The sequence below is a fragment of the Clinocottus analis genome, unplaced genomic scaffold (genome assembly GCF_023055335.1).
Source record: "Clinocottus analis isolate CAN_PGR_092001 unplaced genomic scaffold, fCliAna1.0.p SCAF_25, whole genome shotgun sequence".
In the NCBI taxonomy this organism is placed as follows: domain Eukaryota; kingdom Metazoa; phylum Chordata; class Actinopteri; order Perciformes; family Cottidae; genus Clinocottus; species Clinocottus analis.
This window is the reverse complement of record NW_027175987.1, coordinates 5389089-5416004: the sequence shown is the minus strand read 5'-3', so window position 1 is coordinate 5416004 and position 26916 is coordinate 5389089. Positions and strand designations below refer to the sequence as shown.

Genomic DNA, 26916 nt, shown 5'->3' with positions numbered 1-26916 from the left:
TCAAGGGAAGAGGTGTATCTTGAGTGTACTAGGACTGAAACCAGAGTATTGCCGTATCAGAGATGTTTAGTTTGGACAGGTCAGACAAGAGGATATGGCAATATGAGAACTGTTAACTGGGCATCCCTTCTTCTTTTTCTTAACCTCAAGGTGCCTATCTGTGAAAGCAGTGATTTAAATCAAGTAGCATGTAGATCTCTAGATTACATCTGTCACGAGTAAGAAACCAAACAAAGGAAACTCCTCTATCTGATTTGATAGCTAGGAGCCGGATGGATGGATATGACCTGAGAGGACAATATAAACTAATACATGAATTAATTCATCCTGACATTAGACCCATCTCATGGCGCTGTAATTGAAGTCAATTATTTGGAATCAGTAAACATCACCTTATCCCTCTAATTGACATTGTCTGTTTTAAAAATAGCTGCTTGACTCCAACTACCATTACCTGACCCTGACTTTTGCATTCCTATCATCAGTGCTGAGAGCTGCAGTAATACCTGCCGGGTATCTGGCAGTGCTGAACTTGGAATTGTAATTCCTCCATCAGCAGCAGAGCCACCAGCTGGACGGTAATAAAAGAAGCTGACATTATAGTCTTGTAAGAGTGCTGTGTCGTCTCTGCTGCTGAAGTGCGGCTGCACATCTCCCACTATAATTAATCGATGAAGTGGAAGAGTGAGGGGAGAGCAGAGCAACACTGAAGCATCACTGAGCTACAACAGAGGATGCAAACTTCAGAAAACATTCCATATTTTTTCCATATTACGTTTGTTTATGTTTTATAAAAAAATTGTTTTGCAAGTAGAAAATGATAGGTTCAGTTTTAATGTAATTATTTAAGTTTTGCAGTTATTTCAATATAAAATCTTTTCACAAACCATAACTAAAAAGCGTTTAGTGCCTGAAAATAAACATAAAACGTTAATCATGCTATAGTTATTAAAGTAAAATATTGCAATGCTATGTGTGAATACATATTTGCTGTTGCAAATTAGTAGTTTCTAGTAGACAAGGTTGTTGTTTATAGTTTTAGTTTTAGCCAGCCAATTCAACATCAAGTTTGTACCCGTAAGTAAAAATCTTTCTGAAATAGAGGTCGCGACATCTTAGGTCCAGGTTATTATTAGTTATTATTTCAAGTGGGGTTGTACGGTACTTATCCACAGTCAGTGTATAACATGGGCCCACGTTTAGAGAAGCAGACAGGAGTTTCAGCACAGTACAGGAGCAATGTACTGATGTGGACACAGGCAACGTACAACTCCACTTTAATCCAAACTACTCCTTTAAGATTCTGGAGCAAGTGAAAAACCTTGTGGTGAAATGTGGTATACCGTTGCGGCGTTTGGCCTAATATCAAACCAGTTTGACATTTTTAACACCGACCCAACCCTATTGAGAATTGCTTGAAACAAACCAACACAAAATAAAAAAAAGTGTTGAATTAATTCCAGGTTCAATTTTCTTCCAGATATCACACATCTGAGAGTGACTTTGAGATATAATGGGGGTTGTAATAGTAGTTGTTGCGGCCAAGATGGCGAGAGAGAGTATGATTGTAAAATGGCAACAAGTGATGATAGCTGGGCGGTAACATTTACACAGAATTCTGCTTCTGTTGTTACTTTAACTCCCTCCCCTTTGATTACTCCTTATATCCTGACAGAACAAAAGCCCTGTCCAGAGCCCAGTGGCCAATTTTGTCTTTTACCATTATCTGTCCATTAAGACAAACAAACTGTGGCGAAAGAGGACACTTGGCCCCTCTCGCAGAGCCAGCCCAAGTCATTACTTACATCATGGCTGTGTCGGTACTTGCAGCTAATGATGAGGGATGGCAATAAAAGAAGGAGGATCCCCTCTGTGCATTGAGCAGGAGAATATAGTAACCCGATTACTAGTGTCTGCCTGGAAAATGGCATTACATTTTCGCTGCAGACCCGTCCCTCACTTTGAGCCTCCAAGTGGCCTAGATCCGGGCGACTGCACTGTCTTTCTCTCTGTAAATGTGTTGTATCATTGTGCTTCGTAAGGCTCTGTCGTACAAACGGCTAATAGGCGTCTGTCTGCCCCTGAGTGCTTTGATTGCAAAACCTGGCTTTTTGTCGTCTCCATGCATTACTGTTTCAGCCCATCAAGATGTGTTTTGATTTAATTAGCCACCTACATTAAGGGATGCTGGTACAGCTGCCTTTCCATCACATCGCTGAGAGGTGGACAGAATGAACAAAATTAACCATATTGTACGAGTCAAAAGTGATTGCCAGAGCAACGTTCTAATGAGTTTACTTTAACTAGAAAATTGGCTTTTATCATTTTGATACCTGCAATTCAATTCAGGCCCAATCATTTCTCTGTATCAGGTTTCTGTTGTACCGAAATAGACCCAGAGCTATTTATGGAAAGGGAGAGAGAGAGAGAGAGAGAGAGAGAGAGAGAGAGAGAGAGAGAGAGAGAGAGAGAGAGAGAGAGAGAATCATAGTTTGACAGACAATCAGTAAAAAAAAAAGCCCAAGAGTCCAAGTACAGTCACGCTAACAGCCCTGCGAGGGTCCACTTGGCACAGTAATGCTTTGAACTAAATGCTAACACCAGCATTACTAACATGCTCAAAATGATCAAGATGCATACTAACATATGCTATTTAGCATACCAAAATATGCTAAGTAGCGCTAAACATAAAGTGAAACTGAGGCTGATGGATTGTTATTACTTTTGCAGGTATTTCAAAGTGTTGGACAACTTGAAGTTTTTAACTAATAAACATGATTGAGCAAACCAAATTCCATGGCAAATCCACCCTGTAGTTGAGAGCTTTTAATTAAATCATGAATGTCATGATGGTGCTTGAAGAATTGTCAAGAGACCACTAACATCTGGAGTATTAAAACAAACAACTAGTTGTTATGTAAAGATGTAGTGGAGTAATGTTTACTAGAGAAGAGATGGAAGATGCTCTGCCTATGTGTGTATTTTTATTCAAGCTTCTCATTGCTTTAAGGGCATAGCTGGGCCCACTGTGCATTCATTTAGTGCAAGTTTGTACATGTGAGCGTGCCATGACTGCTAGCTATTGGCTAGCGCTCTGCACTGAGGTCTTTTAGCGGTTACAGCTAGTAACACCGTTCCAACCAATGGCGCTGCTGTGGAAGCGTAACACCCACCCTTGGTTAGTGCCGATCGCACCGTTAGCTGCAAGCCCCCCTCTTAATGTTGAGAGGCAATACAAATCCCCCCAATTTTGAATACAGCACCTTTAATCCAAGCAAAACTTTGGCTTATTTAGGTCATTTTAACACCAAAAGCGATTACATGTCCTCTTATTTGACTTCAGTGCCCCATTAGAGGCACCTTCACCCAACCAACCATTGCACATGCACACACACACGCACACGCACACACACACACACACACACACACACACACACACACACACACACACACACACACACACACCTACCCACACACACACACACACACACAGTATTCAGGTTGCCCAGACACAGGCCCATGAGGCCCTTGTTACCTTGAGTGACTTTGCCCAATTAAAGCTTTTGAAAACAGCAGCTGCGGGAATAGAACATTATCGGGAGGAAAAGGAGGGGTCATTAATGTGCAAGCATCAGCATCACATCAACCTCCCAGCCTGCTGATCATGACCAATTTCTGAGCCTGTCCTCCATTTTAGATATTACATGCCAGTCAGCTCTGAACAAAATCCAATCAATATCCTCGTTGTGAATACTAATCAAGTTATTTCCGGCTTGATTGTATGTGTGTCTCATCGATTACAGACCTATAGTACCAACAGATAATCTAAAAATCTACTACCAATGCGCTCCACTAGAGCTGCAAAAAGTTGTCGGGTAATTTGATTCAGATCAGGAACAAATGATTAAAAGTGAGGAGTCAGTCTTTCAATGTTTATGCATAAACAAGCAACCCCAGGTCAAGTGTAGGTCCCCTGTTACACTTGCACACCCGCACCGTGATTAGTACGGTGTCACAACCACACCTCCCTACTGTCACCCAGGCTGCCCCTCGTTCACCGGCCCTTCACTGGAATGGATCAAGGTCCTGCTGCGTAAACAAGATAGGATGCCACGAACGACTTATTGTTTGAGGAAGCTAACCCTAGCTGGGAGACGAAATGAATGCTCTTCAGATGCATCTATTCACATATCACAAAAATATCTCACTACTTGAAGATATGACAGTAAAGCAATCGTTCATTGGCCAATTCATTCCATTGGTGCGTCAGTTCGCTTTCATTGATAAGGAAAGATTATTTTTTTTACAAGATTTATGACCTAATTTCAGTAATTCCTCAAAAAAGACAAACACAACATTTGACAGCTTCAATATTGTGGCAAAAACTGAGGCATTTCTTTGCATTGAAAATAATTATACTTTAAAGTGAACTGAAAGTTTGTTCCATTCCAGGATTTGGTCTTAAGAACACTATCTGGATCAGTGCCTGCTTGGGCTGATTCTGTTATCAGTAAAACTGAGCCAGGAAGCTTTTTGGACTTATTTTGCCCAGAAAGATCCAAGTGATTAAGCAAACATTTTTAAAAGCTATTAGTTGAACCACAGAAACACAAGGCAGAATTAAACCTCAGACTGCCAGCATCAGCTCATCAGCTTTCTTTTATAATCAAAATCAAAATCCTTGCACAAATTGTCTTCAAACACGCACACGGCGTCTTTTCCGAAATGCACATACTTGATATGTACAGAACCAAATTTCACCTAAAGAAAAAAGAAATTCCTTATTAACAGCAATGAAGTAATGAATTACCACAGTATAGCAGCACTTATTGTTGGAGCAACAGTATTAGTTATGTGGACTGGCAGTGACTGTGGACCTTTTACTTAAATACTAATATATTCACTTTATCTTATGAACCGAGTTGAATATGCTGAATAGGAGCTTTCCTGAGAGATGTTAAAAGTAAAATATAACCCTGATTCAGAGAGGAACAACATTGCCAGACATCGTCTTGAAAACGTTTAGGAGTTATAATTACTAAGTTTCTTATTGTTAAGTTTGAAGAAGAAGCTAAAGCTCAAAATGTTATGCAAACCTATAATGTAAAGGCACATCCAGAGAGACCACTAAGCAGCCCTTGTGCACTTAGCTAGTCATTTGTGGCTGCTGATGTTTTAAAAGCATTTTCTGGACGAGTGCAGCGAGTCCAAAGTGAGTTGTTCAACTGAGAGTGGAACATTTCAGGAGTTTGAATAAAGAGCTGCTTGTCTGTTATAGCTTGTTTGTCTGGACACAATGAACTGAATGAATTCGGGGACTTTCTTACAATGACACTGTACCTACCAGGCATGCAGTCATTTCATTTGGAGAAAGGGTGCAGTCAACCGCCTAATGGCTCAAATGTGATCATCACATTGTAATAGTACAAATCTATCAAACTGAAGTATGACCCATAGAGAGGAGCGTGCCTTAAATGGGAACTGCCAGCTGTTATGTATGGTTCTCTATTGTGAGAAAGCTTTACAATGGGCAGGAATTTCTTGTCTTTTAGTTTGTGTGTGTGTGTGCTAGTGTGTGTGTGTGTGTGTGTGTGTACGTGCGTGTGTGTAAAGAGTGTGATAAAGAGAAACTGTGACAAAGACAAAAAGAGAGAGAGACGCCCACTGGCAGCTCATTACCCGTTTACCACAATCACAAGGAATCCATGATGCAGATAAATGTCCTCTCACAGTAGCATTGATCTCAGTGGAGGCAGGATGCCATCTAACTCAACATGGCCTCACTGACATGCAGGGCTGCCACACTTTCAACACACAGCCATGAATCTCTGGCTGTCACAAAGCCAAAACATAGAGGTGATGTGTCACGGTTCAGTCTTGGCATTTAATTTTTCAGATTAAATGTTTTAAGAGTCTTTACTTTAAATCTGCAGTAATCCCTTTTGAAATCGTGACAGTAAATCAAACTGTGATCAAGGGTCAATGGGACCTAAGGCCATTTATTGCAAGAAAAGGAGGCATCAAAAAGCAGTGCCAGTGTTACGTCTTCTATCCTTTGGCAAAAATCAGACCAGGCTGGATTTTACCCGCTGGGCCCTTTTTTTAAAAGAAGACTGATATCCCGATATGACTGCTCGCACTGAGCCGGACATCACAAAAACAGATTTTTAGGAGTCCATGGCCAGTCATGCAGAGCAACTGCGCAAGGTGAGATACTGATGGCAGCCTTATTGCCAGTTAGTTTTAATTTTCTGCACACTGGCTCACTCATTTCATTTGCTGACAGCTTTTAAATCAGATTTAGACACTCAGGATGTTTGTCTTTGACGCTTACTCTTTTTAAAACTAAGCAGCTGCCAGTTCAGATAGACAAGATAGCCCACATTTAATTCATTGTCAAACAATGAATTAGCACAAAGCAGCAATTAACATCTAGTGTAATTAGGATAATCTATTATAATCTCACCCTTTGGCAGACACACATACATACTTCTTCACTAACGCCATTCCATGCGGGACAGAAATAATTCATTGATTTCTTCATAAAAGCATCACGTTGACATGCTGCGCTGCTTCATAGCTTTGTATAAAGCAATCAATCATCAACTTACTATTCTAAGTCATTCCTCCTCAATCACTAAAACAGAGGAGGAAGAAGACATCAAAGAATGTCCTTTAACCAAACAAATGGGTTCACTTGGTGATCTGTAATTAGTAGGTGCTTGCATGAATGATCGAGAAGGATGTTTTCTGCATGGCCACAGTTATCCACTGAGGACACAAGGTAAGGAATCCTCAGAACAACATCAACACGTTTAGAGCTGAGACTGGCTTTGTGCCAAATCATTGAACAGGCAACAGCAGATCCACAACAGCTTTAAGATGTGGGGCCAATTTAGGTCCCTTTTTTTTTTCATAATTGGAGACCGAAACAAGATCTTTTCAGTTTTTTATTGTTGTCATTGAGTTGTTGTTTACATCATTAACCACCAGTCATGATATCTGCTTGATTTGGTTTGGAACCCTTAACCAAGACACTTTTGATAACGGCGGACTGGAATCATTCTTGTGACCTATCAATCAGTAAAAAGAGCTGCTTTGGTCAATGCCAAAAATAAATTTAGTTTGATTGTTTTCTCAAGCTGGGTCACTGGAGTACAGTCAAGTGGTTATTTCTGATGAGGGAAGGATGCTACTCTTGTAGCTTTCCTCATATATACATGTCTGACTTCCAGCTTAAATCAAATCTGAGTAGTTCGTCATCAAAGGACCAATTCTTTACTGGTCATCTAGAATGGGCAGACGGTAATGTGTGTGCGTGTGTGTGTGTGTGTGTGTTGGCGGTGAAGTGGGTGCTCTTCACACTAGATTAGATGTGGCAGGGGTTTTGATTACACAAGGGTCTGTAAGGCACACGCAATCACGTCATACAGCTTAGTTTGTTACCATCTCTTTCCCTCTGCCAGACTGGAGAGTTTCCATCTCCGCTCTGTCTTGCTGCCTTTTGAAAAGTTTGTGCCGCAAATGAATGCCGAGAGGAACAAACTGTAATAATGAGCACGCTGTGAAGAGGCAACCATCTCGTCTCTGATAGTTCCAATATATGATTTTTCTCTTACAGTCTGTCATTGGAGTTAAAGCGGTTGTCCATAAAAGAGGCTGCCTACGGCGCAGTAAAAATACCACACATTATCTCACTCTTCAAAGCATGAACACATCCTCTTTTATGCACAACCAAGTGATTTACATTAACAGAAAATATAATATAAATAAAAATGCTCTAACAGGATTGATGGAGCTGGAACCTGCTGGTGTTTTTACTTATATTATGCATGTCTCTCTGGATAACTCTGAGATGCTAATTTGGATTTACAGTATCCATTCACTGCTTTGTGTCATGGATATGAAGAGCAATATCTTTGTATGGACTGGGTTATTGAAAGGATGGATTGGAGGTAATGAATCTGCAGGATTGAGCTGCATTTTCAAAAACAAGTTAAGAGGATCTGTGCACGCAAAGTAGGACAAGAATCATCATGCATGAATGTCAGTGTATCCTCCTAACTCTGTACATTGAGAAAATTATAAGTAAATGTATTGATTAGTTGATCAGCAATTTTGCTAGCTATTTATGTATGTATGTATTTTTGTCATGTTATCATAATGGATATATGGCTGTCAGTCATTCCACCACCAGACTGAATTATTTTTGACAAAAACTTTACCCAAACCAAGTGAACTTATCTAAATTCAAATTTTCCATATTTAACTTTACTGTAAGCCGTTTGAAAAGTGTTTGTTCAATCTGTTATACTCCTTTAAAGGTACAAGAAAGAAAGAAGTCTCACCGTTCCTCGTGATAATTCCCATTCTGCTGTAAAAGCACACTAATCTGACCTGCTCTTCATCTGTGTCAGTTGGTCCTTCCCAGCAACAACACTCTTATCTTTGTGTCTTTCTTTCCCCTTGCACCATTGTTACAGCTGTGACTGACCTTTTCTTTGGCAGCCTGTCGAACTACCCTGGAGTATATGAAAGCTGCAGGATAGGCTTTAATTGACGTGATAGCATTCTTGAGGTGTGTAAGGTGAGGGAGTGGAGTAGGTATGGAGAAATGTTGAAAGTAGAAAGGTTACGCTCTAGATTGGTCTTTGTCATCTAAACTCATGAAGAGACATTTCCAACTTCAAGCAACGATATGAAAGAAAAAAAATGGATTTCACTCTAATTTGAAACTCTTTGTATTTATCATGATAAACACTACATTCTATTGAAGATTTGAAATTTGGGTAGTAAAATCTGTTGTCATATTTTATGTCATCATCCCCGTCAAGGAACAATATACAACATTCAGAGCATTGATAGAGCAGCAAATAACTAATTGCTATATCTAGATAAAGTGGAGTATTGTCTACCTGAGCAGAGAATGAAGCTGATATCCCAGCTTCTATTTGCTCGCTGGAAATAATCCTACCACCACTGCAATCTAGCTTTACAATTGGGATAATACTATTCCCTTGCTTATAAGCGGTGCCAACAATGTCATCTTCATCTCACCTGTCTCTCCTCTGCACCGTGTGTGTGTGTGTGTGTGTGTGTTTGAGAAAAGCTGTTCCATCAAACATAACATGTTCAATCTAGCCCGCCTTTAAGCTCCACACTCAATGAAACACAAGCGCACAGGCTATTAATGATCGTGATGCTGTGCTGCAGAAGGAATATAGAGGAAACACTGCTGAGTGTAGCTTAATCTTTATTTTCAAATATGCTGAAATATCGGGTTCAAACCGAATGAATAGACTATGCAGCTTTCAAATAGTGATTTAAAATTTGGATGTCAATGTTATGAATGAAGCTTTGAACTCTTTGGTCCAGCCCTAAATGTGATCTGTGCATTACTTTAATGACTAGAAAAGCCATTTTAAACATTCTGAGCAGAACTATGTTTCACTGTCTGACTGCACCTAATCGAGCCCAAGTATTTTCTAAGACCTCTACATCGGACTGTATAGATTTATTGCTTTCTTTTTAGCTGAAAACTAAGCAGTTGCCAAGCCTGAACAAAACATTTCACTGGCTGCTTCAAGTACCACGAACATGCAACTCTTTTCTCAACCGCTCGCTTATCTTTTATAAGCTGGAACAAGATAAATCGTATTTAGTAAAGTCTCTAAATGAACTTGAGTGAATCAGGATTATATTCCTTCCATTTATTTAAAGATAATATATAATATATTGACAAAAAGAAGAAAAGTATTATAGGTACCTTTACATCATTTGATGACCATCTGTCGAGATGAATTACAGTTACCAGAAATAGAAGTGAATCGGGAGTCATTATCTGGACCGAGAGTTATTTTTTCATTCATCCACCAAGAGACGTATGTATAGTGCAGCTCACGGTGTGGGTTGGTGCGTCCGTTTCCTTGGCTTTCATGATTGTGCCACATCACTTTCTCACACAGCTGGGCATTAATGAGCACTAATAGTTTTTATTGCGGCCATGGCTAATGAAACGTTGTTGGTTTCTACATGAAAGTATAACGTTTCTGATTCTAGTGAGGTTTTAGTGCTCCGATAATGATGACAAACAACAGGAAACGTGCCAGAATCTGTGCTGAGGTGTATAGATGAATAAAAATTTAAAAAAAATACAGTATACTCAAAGAAAGGGCATTGCCTAAATTGTTTGCACACATTCCCTTCTGGGAGTTTCCAAGTACAACCACTGTCCTCTATTGTATGTCACTACTGGACCAGGTGGGAGTTACACACCTTGCTCAACTTCACCTTGGTGAGAGTTTTCAAATGTGTAAAAAAAACCTTCCTAAGTCCTCACTCATTACTTTTCGCAGGCAGTCCAGAGGTTAAAACCAGTGACTTTCTAATAAAAGAAAATGCCCTCTCTTCGCCGAGAGAGCAGATGTCAAAGCGACTGTGCGTGTGTGTGTGTGTGTGTGTGTGCGCATGTTCTTGTACTTGCTACGCAGTGGGGTTCAAAGTTAGTTTTAACGAGTTTTATCTATTAGAGAAGTATAAGTCAGAGAGAGGTTTAGGTCAGGTATTTAGTTGTGATGGTTAAGAGCCTAGTGAGTGCATCATGACAAAGACAGAGACAAAGACAGTGTGTTTTGTGTCTGGGTCAGTGATCAGCTTGCTCATGCTGCAGACTATTGTTATTATATTGCCATTAAAAGTTAACTATCGGTCGACCTCTGGTAGGTACAACGTAAACCCTGAACACAGACATAAACGCAGAAGTATAAATACATCATGAATGTGTACAGCCACAGCGTCCTTCCAACTGTGCCATTTTTGTGCCACTTCTTTCTTTTTGTGACACTTTTGCAGAAGGAAAACATTTTTCTCTTCATTTTTAATGATTGTAGAATATTGCCCACTTACATTTGAAGACATCTTGCTTATTTTCCAAAATTTCTGGCCACCTAGATGAAACTGCCATCCAGGAAATTAGGTAAATTGTCATCACAGCCTGAGAAACTGTGGTTTCCAAAGTTTGACATTATTTACAGTATCTCTGAGTAGTTTCACACTGTCATGTAGAGGAAAAAAGCATTTATTAAAAAATATATATTTAATAGCATTTAATCAATCTATGTGGGATGATCCAACACAATCATACCACACACCGATAGAAAACATAAACAGGCCAACATACCAACGATCTATTGTATCTATATTACTTGAAATAGACGTTCACACAGCCAGCAAGCCTCTATCTGACACACAGACACAGTCATCGACACATAGAAACACCAACTGTCTCATTGTCTCTGTCAGTGATGGATTATGCTGAGAAAGCAACAAATTGGAAGAAACAATGGAACAACATTCATCTGGCCACAAGAGATGTGGGTTGTAGAAATAAAAGCGTACCTATTTAAACAAGGGCATATAGGGAGATATATCTATGTTTTGCTTTGTCTTTTGACATCCTCAACACATTTCTTACCAAATAACTAGAATGTCACATCATATTGAAACATTTGTTCATCTCTTTCAGGGTAGTTGTTCCCACTGTGAATTCGGTCCCATTGTTACTTTACTTTTCTCCCCATTTTCATATCCCTCGCTCACTCTCTATATGGATGTGAAATTTATGTACAGCATAGTACAGCAGCTCATTTCATGTTTTGCTCTGAATTCATCAAATAAGTTAACACTGTGTCTATTATTCAAACAAAGTAGAGAGTCAATTTGGAGTGTTTATAGATATATTAATCATTTTTGTCATGTAATTCGTTTTCAGGTTTGTCTTGTTAACAAGAAAATCTCTCAATGAGAATCTCTTAATAAAACAACTCAACTTCCAACTAATGCAGCATATATCTCAGACAGAATTACTCTACAAGACAATCAATATCAATCAAGTCGGACAACTGTGTTGAAAGTTATGTAAGAAAATATTTTGAGTCTAGTACCATTTAAAGCACAAAGGTGATTTTAGAAAGGTAAATTGTCCTCAGGAGATGACATGCCATATTTGATGCTTGCATGAAATGTATCATCGTTCCCCAGGCTGCCAAAAATCGTTGTTCATTTCCTGCATGTATGGAGGGAAGTCAGAGGAGAGCAGAGCCTTCGACCTCTTCCCCGGCGCACTGCTACAGCCCCCGTCATGTGGAGAAAAATTAATCACACATCAGCGCCATGCTTTGTTACCTAGACTTGTGTGTAGGTACACATCTGCATGTACACGTGCACACAGTAGCATGCAAGTATTTTCTGCATGAACAAGCATGATCTGAGATACATATGCAGTCAAAGTAAGATTGAGGCCTGTGGGGCCGCTCCAGGAAAGGAGTCGGTCCTGCTCTGCTCACGAAACCTTCGTGCCTTTAGACCTCTCTGCTGGTGTACCCTTGAACTCTGCATACATCCCATCTGTACACTCCCTGTGCTCCGCTCTGCAGCCTAGCCCTCAACTTCTGCCAGCGAATTCATTAACTGCATGTCTTGCAAGTATTTATAGAAATTCAATGCAATTCCCTTTCACCCAACAGACTATCTCCAACAGGAAGTTATGGTGCAGACACTGAAATGCACTACGCTGGATTTGAAATAAACTTCAAGGTACGTGGTAACTCGACGTGCCCATCCTGCCCGCTGTAACTCCATCCACCTCAAAACACTAAACAAGCTCATTTTTCTCAAATATTCTGACTGTCTATGCAAATAGTTAAATCTTTCAGCCACAGCATCATTATCTTCCACATTTCATCCCTCACTCAGCGCGTACAAATAACATCAAAGATTCCTATTTCCACTCAAGCCTTACACAAGAGAGCTTTGGAGGGACAAATTATTGGTTCATGCGGCAAAAAGCTCTTGAAATTAATTGAAGGGGAATTAGAGAAGCTTCAGTTTACATTCCATTATTTAGACTTTTGTACACAGCTTGCTTTTCCCTACTGTAAGCTGTCGGGTAGCGCTTGGTCATAAGTAAAGGGCTGTGACGGAGAGTGTTGAAATTGTCATTAGTGGCGATCATAAAAAGGACATAATTGGTATTTTTGGGTCCACGCTAATTGGTATGATACTATGCAGACCTTGGTTTTTGGAAAGGGTTCTCCCGCAATTATCTGACAAGATCAGCGACTCAGAGAGGAAGAGCTATTGTGTAGGGCTGAGGGTGAAGATTGAGTTGTCAGGTTCAAATCCAGAAGCAGGATGTCGGCAGTCAGCAAATCAAGTGATGCTCTTGCTTGAGGTGCGAAACAGATTATCCGAGCAAAACAGTGACGAGAATGAGGCACGATGAAGAAAAGTCTTTCATGCGTTTCCTACGTGGCAACTGCCTTTCGATATACCTGACTTCTCGTGTGTGAATCTGTTCTCACTATCAGCTTACTGTAGCTGCTGCGTTCTGAAAAGCACAAGAGAGAGAAGCATAGCATGCATGGGTGTGTATCTGTTTATAAACTAGAAAGTGATTAAGCAACAGAAAATTACATGAATTAGACAGATTGTTAATGTGATTCAATTTACAAGCATTTATAACCGAGTGGTTGTCACATAACTGCATTTTGCCGGGTTTCATTCCGGCCTCGGCACCTTTGCTGCATGTCATACCTTTTCTTTCTAAAAGAAAATCATTGTAAATATAAATAGATTCAAAGTTGATTATTAGAAAAACAGGAACACTTTTGCTACTCGTTTAATGGTTTTGATCGTTTATCAAGCAAGAAGACTAAAGACTAATGTATGGTTTCCACTTGGCTCCGAGGGTCATTAAAGTGACTTAAAGTCCATCGTCCTGTCCTTACTGCAAGTGACTGTCCATGAGCTAGTAAAGTAAACTGGGCACTTGTTTTGTGTACTGTACGAATGTGATGTATTCCCCATCCTTGTTTTTTTTTCTTGTCAAACTGTCTTTTTTCTTTTTATTCAGCCCAATGGAAAAAAACAAAGAAGCTCTCTCTCCTATTGTCAGTGAATCACCCTCATCTGTTCTCATGTGCATGTGAAGAACTCTTGCCCACGATGGCAGTACATATAGAAGCATGTGCGCATCAGTTGTGCGTGTGGGAAACATGATTACCAAATTGCAAGGCAAATTATACCTGAATACTACATGTTGAGACAAAATGTCAAACCCCTGGTGGCCCTTCCGCAGAGAGGTATTCAAACTGTGAGGCGGGCCTCACCAGAGGGACCCATATTAGTCGCGGATATCGATTTATTATTTCTATTATGAGCAGAGGAAGAAGCATTTAAGTACAGGTCAAGAAGAACAGTTAAATAATCTTTTTCAGTTCGCATGTGAGGTCACAGCCTACGTATGTATCTAGTAACATATCAGATGAGGGTCGGCTCCAACTAATTACTGAGAAGTGAAAGTGCCGCTCACATCTGCCACAGTGAACTGCATATTTGTTTATCAACTGTTCTCATCCATGATAGCTCATATCTCCCCAGGGGACCAAACACATGCTCTCTCTACTCCACCGCTGAGACAAATGGTTTCTGGAGCAAATTAATTCCCAGTTGGAGAATGACTGTAATGAATGGGTTGGGCGAGAGAGATGGATGGGCTACCCTTTCTTCTGTACAGCCCTCTGCTCCCACTAACAAAGATGCTGAGGCTTGTCCTACTTTTGTGGGAGGAAAACTGTGGCTTTGTACAGTAGCTCAGGGGACTCTCCATGTGGGGCTGCCGTGTTAACTGACTTGGAGCGCAAAGACACCCAGAGGAAATCTACCAACAGAGAGAATGATGTAGAGCTGTGAAGCTGTGAATGTGGGTGCTTCACATTGATTATATCCCATCTCACATGCAGGCGTCTTGTTTGAGAAAGCCTGAAACATTGTGTTGACATTTTGTGTGTGTGTGTGTGTGTGTGTTTGTTTGTGAGAGAGAGTCTGTAGTTCAGGCAGAGACAGTCCCATGACATTCAGTTTGAGACTCATAATGCTGTGTAAGGCTTGCGAGCTGCTTTTCTGCCATGGTGTAGAGACAACACTTATCCTGTCACCCTTTCTGTCAAAACACAAAGGCACATGTCTATTTGAGCATAAAATAAGAAGCACGAGTCGGACATACATGACGCCATTATTTATCTTTTGAGCAGGCAAAAAGCTACACATCCGTAACACGGGAATAAAAACATTATGAAAAATGTAATAGACAGTCTAATAATAAAGCCGCCAAGACAACAATTGAAAAATATAAAACCTTCTCAAATGTCGAAGTCACACTTTTTATATTTTGTATAAAATATAAAAATTAAAAGGTTTACTGTGGAGCATTATTTTTTCCTGAGACAAACACCCTCTGTAGGCAGATTGTGATTGACAGACTGGGGATCTTGTCGATGGTTACAGCAATAACTTTTCATTAAAATGAGATATGTAGGATTTGTAATGTGTCATACATCAAATTTCATCCTTTTCTCCACCTCATGCTAAAGCTACAAGGTTTCTGGCAGTAAGGCTGTTAGGCCTGGAGGCAAGTATCTTTAGATGTTGGGTGGGATCAATGTGAAAATAAAGTGTACCTTAGTTGTTAGTTGACAACCTTGTTGATAACATTTCCTAAAGCTGATGTATTCGTGGTTTGAATTGTCTGTTTTTGCCTTTTTTGCGAGAGCTTTGAGAAGGTTTAATATATTTTAATCCTGAAAGATTGTGTCTGATTGTCAGTCTTATTGATGAGCGGCTTTCAGAGAAAATCTATAATTGGCTCAAACCACAACAATCAATAATAGAATAGAGTTGCTCCAATTTGATTGTGTTAACCTTTAACAGAGCATCAGTGATCAGCCAATAACCAGTGCAATGTTATTAATAGGAAATTACATTTTGGACTATAAAGAATATATTAAACTGAATATTGAGGTATAAAGTAAAGCATATTTTAATTCATAGATAGTGAATATTGGTCACATAAGATCAACATGATATTTTCAGTGACAAATATTTTCTTTTCAGCTTCACTTTAATGAATACATGCTTCACTTTGGGTTCATGAATCATCATCTAAATGCATTTGAAGATGTAAACAAGTCTATGTTATCAGTCTAAGAACACAACCTTATTAGTGCCCGACAAGTGGACATTTCTGACAGTCTGCTTTGTGAGACGCACAACAATAGGACATGAGTACGCAGACAGCCCAATCTCATCATTTCAATCCTATCACAACTCTCAAGTTTGAGTGAATTTTGTCAACATTAAATCAGGATTCTAAGCGTGGATTTGATTTTCAAATAGGGAAGAGTGGTGTATCTCACAGACCGACCTGCACACAGACACACACTCCTACTGTCAAAGCTGGGCTATAATGAACTGTGGCACCATGTGTGAGAGACACAGGAGGTCATCTCATCATCTCAGTCAGACAGAAATAATTCATCAAGTGCAAATTGAAAAGACGATTGAGGACTTGATTAAAGTTTACATAAAATATCAACAAAATAAATAAACATAAACTAAATATTGTCTAAGTACCATGGCAACACAGTATGCCTTTTATTCCTTCTTTCACTTTTGAATTGCCTTCATCTCCAGCTCCATATTTCATCTTATTCACCCACATATGACCCAATGTTAATTTCTTCACTTTTACTGATTTTAGAGGATGGATGGGCGGCTGTTAGCAGGACAGAGATGACAGTGAATGGAAGAAAAAAAAATTCCCATGCTATGTGTACAAAAAGAACAACCCCTCAATCAGCTTATAGCACAACTGCTGCTGATGTATGCTTGAATCCCTCTTAGTCCCTCTTTTCTGCTTTATGAGCTCCAGAAGCTGCTCAAAGCCTCTGTCGAGCCTCAACTAACCAACCAGGGAAGGAGAGATCCCCTTGCCAGAAACGGGGGACTGGATGCCAGCCATCTTGGTGAGCACCATGGCACAATGCAAATCCTTTAGGTTGTTCATTTAGTTTAGTCAGCAAAAGAGACACACAATACTACAAGCAGGGTCAAATAACGTCGCATGTGAATGTTTCAGCTCAAATTGCATAAGCATGAACAGTTTGTGAAACAGATCAACTTTACTTTTTTGCCGTTTGTCTGCTCTCGTCTGCTCGTTTCTTTGTAATTATACTTTGGTGAGAAAATATGTCTTCCTCTAGTTAACATTTCCTCATTTCGTAAAGAACTTATGAAGCTCTTCTACAAAATCGAGTGACTGATGAGCTTTATCTGTCATGTAGACTTGAACTTTCCTTTCTTACGGCACATCTCCAACAAGGAGAGCAGCGCTGTCTGTAGAGCTTTGGTTCCAGCCGGATACCACCTGATTTCACTCATTATCCTGGCTCCTGAAATAGTCAGGCCTATTAAATCACTCTTAATCAAGACCATGGTTCATTAAATCAAGCAGACTTTAAAACTGTCTCTGTGGGAAAAGTTTTAGACCCTTTGTCATGACTGTAGCTGACCACCTCCGCTGTGGGAGAAGTCTTGAGAAAACCCTTTAAGTCCCACTTTAGTAGACTTAAACCAGAGCTCACGAATGGTGGTCTGATGGACCCGATGTAAAACTATAATTGATAAATGCTCGTATTGTCGCACGAGGTGCATGCTTGCATAGACTCCTGTTGATATTGTGATGCCCTGTTGACTTGTCTTTGGATTGCTGTGTTGTGTTTACTGCCTGATGGTTGATTATTGGAATATTTTAAAGGATTAGAATTTATAACAAGTTATTTTGCATTTGGCAAACCTCATCTGATTATGCTATTTAAATGCATTTTGAAGTGTCTATAAAGTCAAGTTAGGAGGGGAATGTGAATTCCAGTGACACTAATCTATCAGGGCTTTGGATGTGAACACAAAGGGATGCACTAGGTTGCCAGAAATATCCACCAAACAGAACAGAACACAGAATATGCAATAGAGAAAACTGATTCTGAACAACTCAGCGATTTTTATATTGTATCAGTGGCCTATTTACTCTCGCAGAGCTGTGGAGGATAACCTCCAAACATATTATTTTTCAACCAGCAAACCAAACACCATAAACATATTGACAGCATAATGAAAAGATAGTGTGAGCAAACAAGATTTTATGAGACTTGATCTACTTCTGATCAATGACTGCATCCATCCAAGTTCTTCCCCGGGGAAGTTGGAATATTGTAATCACATTATGTAATCATGATATGCTTAACAGAGCAAATATCGAAAGGCCTTGGAGCATCACTTCCATTCATCTAGGATGTATTTTATACTTCCAGTACAAGGGTTTCCATAATCAGATTCACTGTAAACATAAATACCAAAGCAGTGAAGCCACAACAACAATTGCTTTGCAATCTATGTTAAATGAAATGGTGAAGCGCCATCTCAGGCTTGAGATCTTTGTTATATGTAGTACATCAGAGAGATGAAATACACGGTACATTGACTCTCTTGTAGGTTTTTTTTCTGACAAAGATTCAAAGCAGTGCTGAATCATTGAGGCTGACATCCACACTTTTCTTTTCTTTAACTGCATCAATCATTTCCAACACTTGTTACTGTGAGGTGATCTTCTGCTCGCACAAACGGACACACTTTGTGTCATGCAACAAACATTTGTACTTAATATCTATATCTTTTTTCACACATGTCTGTGAGACTTTTAAGATTAAAAAAAAAAGCATGATTGGAGAAGTCGAAGACAGGTCCAGCATGTTTCTGCCAAGCTCCGATATAACCAAATCTACACGGGCCGACCATGAAGACGAGATTAGGCGTTTGTGAAACTCATGCCAGAGAAACTTGATCTAATCAATATTGTATCATTGTGTGCAGATCTGTTGCAATTATGCAAACATGTTATGAGTGCTTATGGAAATACCTCACTCTCCATGGGTGATACAACCACATTAACCCACACACATCAACACACCAGGTCAGCGAGAAATCAAAATGTAAACAAATTAAAAATACTAAAAAGAGATAGGACTTATCTTGCTCCCACAGCCAACTCCTCCCTGAGCAGCAACACTTTGAGCTTATCTTGCTTACTGACAATGATAAAAGCCTAATAAATAAGGACTTACAAGTCTATCTACTTTAAGGCAGAAATCGGATAGCTCTGATTATGAGCGACAGAATGTGTACAGCGTGAGCTTCATTGAAAATTCCAAGCTCAGGCTTCCAACTCTCACTGATTTATGCCTGAAGCCTGCATTCAGAGGTCAGATCCACACAGTGAAATATGAAAAAAAGATCCTAACATTCATGTAATGTTTTACTGTCTTGCTGTGATTTAAATTAAATGCATGCAACATACGAAAAAGCTAATTCTGTTCTTCTTCCAAGAGTTCTGAAAGCATTGCGCCTCGCCTACATTTGTATTTTTGAAATAAAACCTTTGCACAAAGTACATGACGAGATTTAAAACAATAAATACAGAAGATTTGCATGTTCATTTGAACATTTTAAATGTTGCATATGTTTGTACGTGTCATGATATAACAAAGCAGCCATTCGCCACACAAGCAATATGTTAGTCCTACTCTCTGACAAAGTTTTGGCTGTATTACTTGCAAATTCAGGCAGGCCTGATTTCATATGCACAAGCACACTTGACTTCAAGGAGAAAGTGTTGTGAACATCAAGATGAATCCATCAGTTATACAAACGAGTGTCATGGCAAAAGATCCATTACCGACAGATAGAGCATCTGCTTTGCATTCGCCTGACATGTGCTGCTAAATTAGCCCTGTGCAATGGGCGAGAAGGAGCCATATCTTGTTTCAGATGAGGCTCAGTGTTTGGACGCGTGCATGTGATGAAAAACATATACACTGTGACATGGTTGAAACAATATGAGATGAAACATGAAAAACTGTCCTTAAAATATAATCTGTTTAACTCTTTGATCGTGTGCCTTCTCATACCATAACTCAGTGTCATAGGCTTTTCATTGACCCTTAACAAACACAACGGGGTTAATCCAGACACCAGCTGCCGACCGCCTTTTCATGCATTTTCCATGAATACTGCTGCTTGAGTAATATATCATGAAATATTAAATGTTGGTCTATAATGCTCCAGAGCACTGACTCAGGAGTAGTCTTTTATTATGTAATCAACTGTCTGGGAGCTGAAGTTTCTCTGACAACTAACAATCAATGATTCTTAAAGGAAAAGGCTTCATTGTCCATTGAGGACAGATTATTGTTTTGAACAATAAGATAATTGTGTTCAAATAACTGTGTGATTATGAGTTCTGGAGATCAGTTACATAGGCCGACTGTAGATGAAGCTTTGCATGGGTCTAGCCATCTTGTCATGTTTAAAACATGCTGCTGTCACAATTGTTGGTGCCTGAGTTGAGTTGCAGTCTCTATGATGCAACACAAACTATATTGTTCACACTGTAGTTTGCTTTGTGGAAATTGACGTCCGATTGCGTGGCGTCACGTGAGCATGCACTTAGGAAACTAATGAGGTTGCCCCAAGTGTCAAGGCTGCCCTGACTATTGGGTATCTCCTGTACGGTTGACATGCACCTGCACGTGCCAGGGGCTCGCTACGGCAGCTCACTGTATTTTCTCATTGACTACTGTAAATGATGCAAGCTATGCTGACGAAGTAGAGTACATGCGTGTGTAGTTCCATGGTCATCCCTTACAATACATTTTAGCAATTTGTCAGCTATTTGTTCAAAGCAGTTGGGTTTTCAAACATGTCTGTCTTGCCAGAGTATAGTTGGTTGTTCTCTATTACCTCAAATCCCTTAAATAAAAGAATAACCTTGACATTGGCTCGTCCGCCCTGTTCACATCACTTAATTTGCTCCATCACAGCTAAAATAGTTCGTTCACATGGGGGAATGCTCTTCTTACCTGTAAATGCCCCTGGTACATATTGAGCACACAGTCGGTCGCAGATCTCTCCGTCAGCGGATCTTTGGATTTCTTCCAGACTTGTGAAGCAGACAGTCAGACTGGAAGTGTTGACATGAAAAGCTGAAGTTGAGTTGTTTTTTTTTTTGGACAGGTGGTCCGGAGGAGCTGTCCTCTCCTCGGGCGTTGAAGCGGACACTTTGCGCTCTTCCAGGATGTCTGTGCGCGGTGACAGCGAGGCGCGCCGGGCGCGAGCGGAGTGCAGCGTCGGACCTCACTTTTCGCTTTCCTCAAATTGTGCTGACGCTGGATTATGGCAAGTATAAGCCTTTTGAGTCCATGTGGGGGGTGGGAACAAAATCACGCCGATTTAAGTCTTAAACCCTGAACGCAATGCCGTTTCCCGCGTCTCTCCCTCTCTTCGAGTCTCTGGCTCCTGTCTCCCTCTCTCCTCTCCTCCTCTATCGGCTCGGGTCTAAATGCGTTTGACGCTCCTCGGGGTTCCTTCTTGTCTTATAGAGCGCTCCTCTTTCCCGTTTGCAAACTACTCCCTCTAACCCAGCCCTCTGGTGCCTCCTCCAGTGCTGACGTGCTCCACAAGGAGGCACACACGAACATTTCACTCACACATCGGCGCACGCTGGTAACACATATGGAAAGTGTCCAAAAGGCGCGCACCATGTAATCCAAATTTATTTTGGAAGTGTACATCTGTCGTGTTCCTTTGTGTCCAGTAAAAAGCACTTAGGACGTTTATTCAAGGTACTTAAGAATATTTTTTTTCTTTAGATCATATTTTGGCAAATTTCTATGAAAGCCCATGTCCGTAATTACGAAATAATAAAGTCATAATTATGAGATAAAAAGTCATAATTATGAAATAATAAAGTCAATGTTATGAGATAAAATGGCATAATTAGGAGATAAAAAGTCAAAATTATGAGATAAAATGAAGTAATTATGAGATAAAATGACATAACTATGAGATAAAGTCAGAATTATGAGATAGTAAGTGTGCATGCTCTGCTTGCATAGTTTGGGGGTCAGACCAGGTGATGAAGAGACATGTGAAGACAACGCAAGCAGCGCTTGAGCACTTACTATCTCATAACTTTTTATCTCATAACTATGACTTTTTATCTTCTAATTATGACTTTTTTTGTGGCGGAAATGGGCTTCCATGAATTTCAATTGTTGGAACATATGTTTCCTTTGCTCAATTATTTTGCAACATGTTGTGCAATTTCCCGAGAAAATGTTAAAAGCAAACTGTGTACAGCACGCACATCTGAAAAAGTGTGATGTGTGCATGCAAACAGCAAATTAGCTGTTGTTCCCAATTGTCTAATTAGTGGGAGAAACAATTATGTAACCAAAACTGCAAGTCAAATAATTTCCAGGTAATTATGTTAGAGAACTAGAGCAAATTATCTGAGTATGACTGGAGGTACTTCAACATCAGCCATGTGTTGGCAAACACAATGTATCATCCTTTCTAACTATATGCAATAAAAACTATATATTTAAACATTATTCATAAAGTTTGAACAAAATGGGATATTTTTCATCTTCTCTCCAAAGTCCGGCTTGTTGTGGAAACCCACCACGCTGATGCAAACTTCAGTTTTTCCAAATATGTTCCAGACTAATCCAGCCTGATATAAGAGACTCCTAAATTACATGAATAAATAGATGGATTAACATACAACAACACCAGATATTGTGTCAGGAACTATGTGGCAGATTGTACACAGAGATGCCCTCTTCCACGTTGTCAGTGCTTTGGAGTGCTACCAGCCTCAACAGCAATGCTCGTGTTGTTTTCACTGGTCCTGGTCAGGCTAGCTATTGCAGAAACTAACAGAGGCGGTATTGAGTATGCCTATTCTGCCAGGTTTTGTTGAATTGTCTGTCTGGCAGATTTTGTCTATAAGACAACATCACAACCATGCAAGTTGCAGTCAGGAAACTTTACAGATCAAAGTGAGGGTCTCGTTCGAAGTTAGATGTGGGGTAAGGGCAGTTGTTACGCTCATGGCCTATTTGGACCTCACAAAACTTTTGCGATAAAAACAAATTTCAACTTGATTACATTACATGTCATTTAGTTGATGCTTTTATCCAAAGCGACTTAACGGTTGAAGGCACAATAAGTGCCTTCAACCGTGAGTACGAACTAAGAACAACAAGAATCAAGAGAGTACAATTTCTTCAATAAAGCCAAACTACAAAGTGCTGTCAATAAGAGCAATCTAAGTGCTGCTAAAGTGCTGCTACTACTGTCTTTATTCAAGGTGTAGTCGAGAGAGATGAGTTTTTAGTTTGCGGCGGAAGATGTAGACGCTTTCTGCTGCCCTGATGTCAATGGGGAGCTCATTCCACCTTCGAGGAGCCAGGACTGCAAACAGTCATGACTTTGTTGAGTATTTAGTTCGCAGCGACGGAGCAACCAGCTGATTTGCTGAAGCTGAGTGGAGCGAACGAGCTGGTGTGTACGGTTTTACCATGTCCTGGATGTAGGTCGGACCCGATCTGTTTGTAGCACGGTACGCAAGTACCAATGTTTTGAAGCGGATGCGGGCGGCCACCGCTAGCCAGTGAAGATCGCGCAGTAGTGTGAGTGAATTTCGGAGGTTGAAGATCAGTCGAGCTGCTGTGTTCTGGATGAGCTGTAGAGGTCGAGTTGCATTGGCAGGTAAACCTGCCAGGAGGGAGTTACAGTAGTCAAGGCGGGAGATCGTCAGAGCCTGGACCAAAACCTGTGCCGCCTTCTGTGTGAGCAGGGGACGTATTCTCCTGATGTTGAGCAGCATGTAGTAACAGGAGCGTGTTGTTGCGGTGATGGAATAACTTGATGGAGCAATAGGTTTTTTTAACCAATCAGAGAGCAAGAAGAAGAAGTTACAATTAGGCCCAACTCTGTTGTGTACATTCCGATACAACTAAACTGTTCTCTCAACTACGATTCGAGGTCAATTTCTCAGGTCAGATGTTATAGAACTAAACAGAGCTTTGTTTTACTGGTTTAGTGAATTATAGCTGCATGAGGCAACTTCTAACATTGCCTGTTTCAGATGCCGGTAAGTAGTAACCAATTATGCTGTCAACAGATAAAATGATCTAATATCAAGGAGTGCAGTTTTCTCTCTATATAAAATGCTTCGTCGCCACTTATCAAGAAACAAGTCCTATTATTCTGTTTTTACGTCGGCTGAAAACTAACCTGGATCCACAGGTCATCGGCACTTTCGGAGTTTATGTGCATTTAAAGTGACACACTGTGCTTTGTAGCAGCCACACAAACTTTAAACGCTCAGTATTATGTGTTGTGCAACAACAGGAACGCAACAGCCCTTCCAACCCCGCAGTGTTTTGATATTCTTCATGTCTCATGAGATGAAAACAAACCCACCCTCCAGGCATTAAAGTCAGCATGATTATTTGCCCTTGTGTTTGTGCGTATAGTCAACACCACAAACACACAAATAGATTTGCCAGGCTGTGTCAAAAGATTTTTCCATATTTGCTTTCACATGTTTTATCAATGAATAATGATTATACACTCAGCTGATTTGAGATGACAGACGTGCACACGCTGGCTCTTTGAATCTATTTTTCGTTGTTTATTTTCCGTCAGCCATCAATCTCCTTGTGTTGACAGGCACAAGGAGAACATAATCAATGTTGAGAAGAGGGGAATTACTCCTCTGTACAAAGGACCAGACATCCTGCGCGCTCTGATGGACAACTGATCTCATTCAAATTTAAATATTCCTTTGAAATGTACCAGCTGAAAGAGAGAGCCACTGAGGTTTAATTGATGCTGGGCAGGACATTAAATATAAAATAATCATAATTATAGTCATTGGTCATTCCTTCTTATGTCTCTATTATGCCACATGGGCTCTATAATCTTGACAAAAAAATTCAAAATTGCAGTATGAATGAGCACATTGTTATTGAGATAGAATACAAGTGGCAAACTTTATATTATGCAAGAGGAAATATAGACCACAACATTTTGCTTTTGTACAAATACATTGTCAGAAAATCACCTGATGTATAGAAAATTGCAGTTTACTTGCATCACAGCCATCTTCTGTTGTCACTGCACTTTTAAAAATTTTTTTTTTACAGCTTATTAAAAAACAAATCTGTGTGACTTATTCAAATCACCAAATGTGAGGTTTTCATTAGCCAGTGATGAAAGCAGAGACACTACACGGTGTGAATTAAGTTTGAATGAAGACACTTAGGCTTCACTGAAGAACTTTGATGAGTTAATCCCACCTCAAGAGTCATGTGTGTAGTGCCACTTCAGATGAGTAATAATTATGAATGATAAGTATATGATAAGTAAAATAATTGATACGCTTGTATAGATTTTCTTTACGGACCTTTTTCTAATACAGGCTCTATGTGCTTGTGACACGTGTTCACTCCATCATTATCCAATCATTACAAGTCAGCATTCAAAACGGCATCACAGATGGTAATGCCCATTTCTGAAATAGCTTCTGATTTCAGGCTTCACAGTATTTCAAATGAAGTAGTGCCTGCATATTATGAATGAGAACAAAAATAGCCGAGTTCTCACATTTTGCGGGCCCATTAATAGCAGACATATATCAAATCCAACAGACAAATTTGCTGATTAAAAATTGAAATCTCCATTTCATGTAATTTGTCATCTAATGGTTAATAGGTACATCGTGTGACGTCACAGTTGCTTTACGTCGAGGACAAAAATGTATTACGCCTGAACATATGGGGAAAGTACAATATCTTGTGAAGTTTGGTTGAATGTTTGATGTAAAATAGTTCCTGGGATATTGCTAGGTGGCTGCTGCACAGTTCACTGCCCAATATAGCATACAGCAAAGAGTACAAAGCACTTTGTACCTCCAAAGTGGTGCCTATTATAAGTTCTGTCACACATCTCTTACAGTGAAGCATGCTGCTCAGTCCGTAACTGCCATTTTCCCACAAGCCACATGTCACAGACTGTAAACACAATTCTTTACCACATTTCATTTCGTCTTGTGTTTTCTACCATTTGTTCGTCCGGGTATTGTGTGTTTATTTCCTGGGTGCAATAGAGCGCAGTGACATCACCGCCATGCGTTGGTTGCTTGAGACGGCTCAGACCTTCAGTCAGTGTGACCCAGCAATCTGGAAGTGTGTGTGTTTTCACAAACAACCCGATTAGAGGAACTGAGTGTTGATTGTTTGTTCAGAAGAGGAATAATGTGTCTTTCTGCTTGATAAACAATAATGAATTGAGCATCACAGAGAAGATTTGTGCACTTCTATCTGTTTGGTCTCAGTGCAGTTTTATGTGACTTTTCCTCCAAACACAACACCTGAAAACGACATGCTCCATCAGGTCCCCTCAGACAAAATGTGATTTATTTTGATTTAGCACACAGAGGAACTACCACGCTAACACCTAATCTGCTGTTTGGAGGACAAGTCGTTAACGGTGACCGAGCAAAACAGAGCTGAGGAGAAGAATGACAAAAAGTTAATAGAGCAAACAAATTATGTCAAATGATCTAGAGCGGCAGACATTTTTCACCAGTTTACACTCTAACAAACACGATTCAAAAAACTCTTGGCCTTTGGTAAGGAATACACCAGCTTCTAGTGAAGGCAGTGTGATGATATTACTATTGTTACTAAATATGTCAATGTTAAGTCACAATCAATTATAATACTAGGTGTCTTAGTTTGCCCCAGTTTGTGCCTCTTATGTGCCATCAAATATGAATGCGAAACGTCAGTTTTTCTGGAAACATAGGGAACTGATACAAAGTCTAGCCATGCTAGCTTCTCTGCATGTGCGCTAAATGCTGACATCAGAATGATATATTGTGCACAATGATATTGCATTTCGAGGTTGATGTTTTGCAGGTATGAAGTTCACCATGTTAGTTGAGCATGTATGTGATCATGTTCTCATTAGCCCGAAATAGAAAGTAAAGCTATTGCTAATGCGAAAGTCGAGTCAGTTCTTAAGGTATTTGGACAAAATTACATTTAGAACCAGATGATCGCCTATTTAAAATTTCACTGCATTCCATCCAATAGTTGTTGAGATATTTCA

At 39.9% G+C, this 26916-nt stretch overlaps 1 protein-coding gene across 3 annotated transcripts in view; it reads right to left on the bottom strand.

The window, feature by feature from the left end:
* The window catches only part of pex5la (peroxisomal biogenesis factor 5-like a), an 85296-nt gene extending 64002 nt beyond the window's left edge, over positions 1–21294 (bottom strand). For all 3 annotated transcript variants that reach the window (XM_068591551.1, XM_068591552.1, XM_068591553.1), the window contains exon 1: positions 20811–21294. In XM_068591551.1, coding sequence (XP_068447652.1) covers positions 20811–20831 — 21 coding nt within the window. In that variant the 5' untranslated portion in view covers positions 20832–21294. The remainder of the gene's footprint in view (positions 1–20810) is intronic.
* Positions 21295–26916: the final 5622 nt, after the last annotated feature.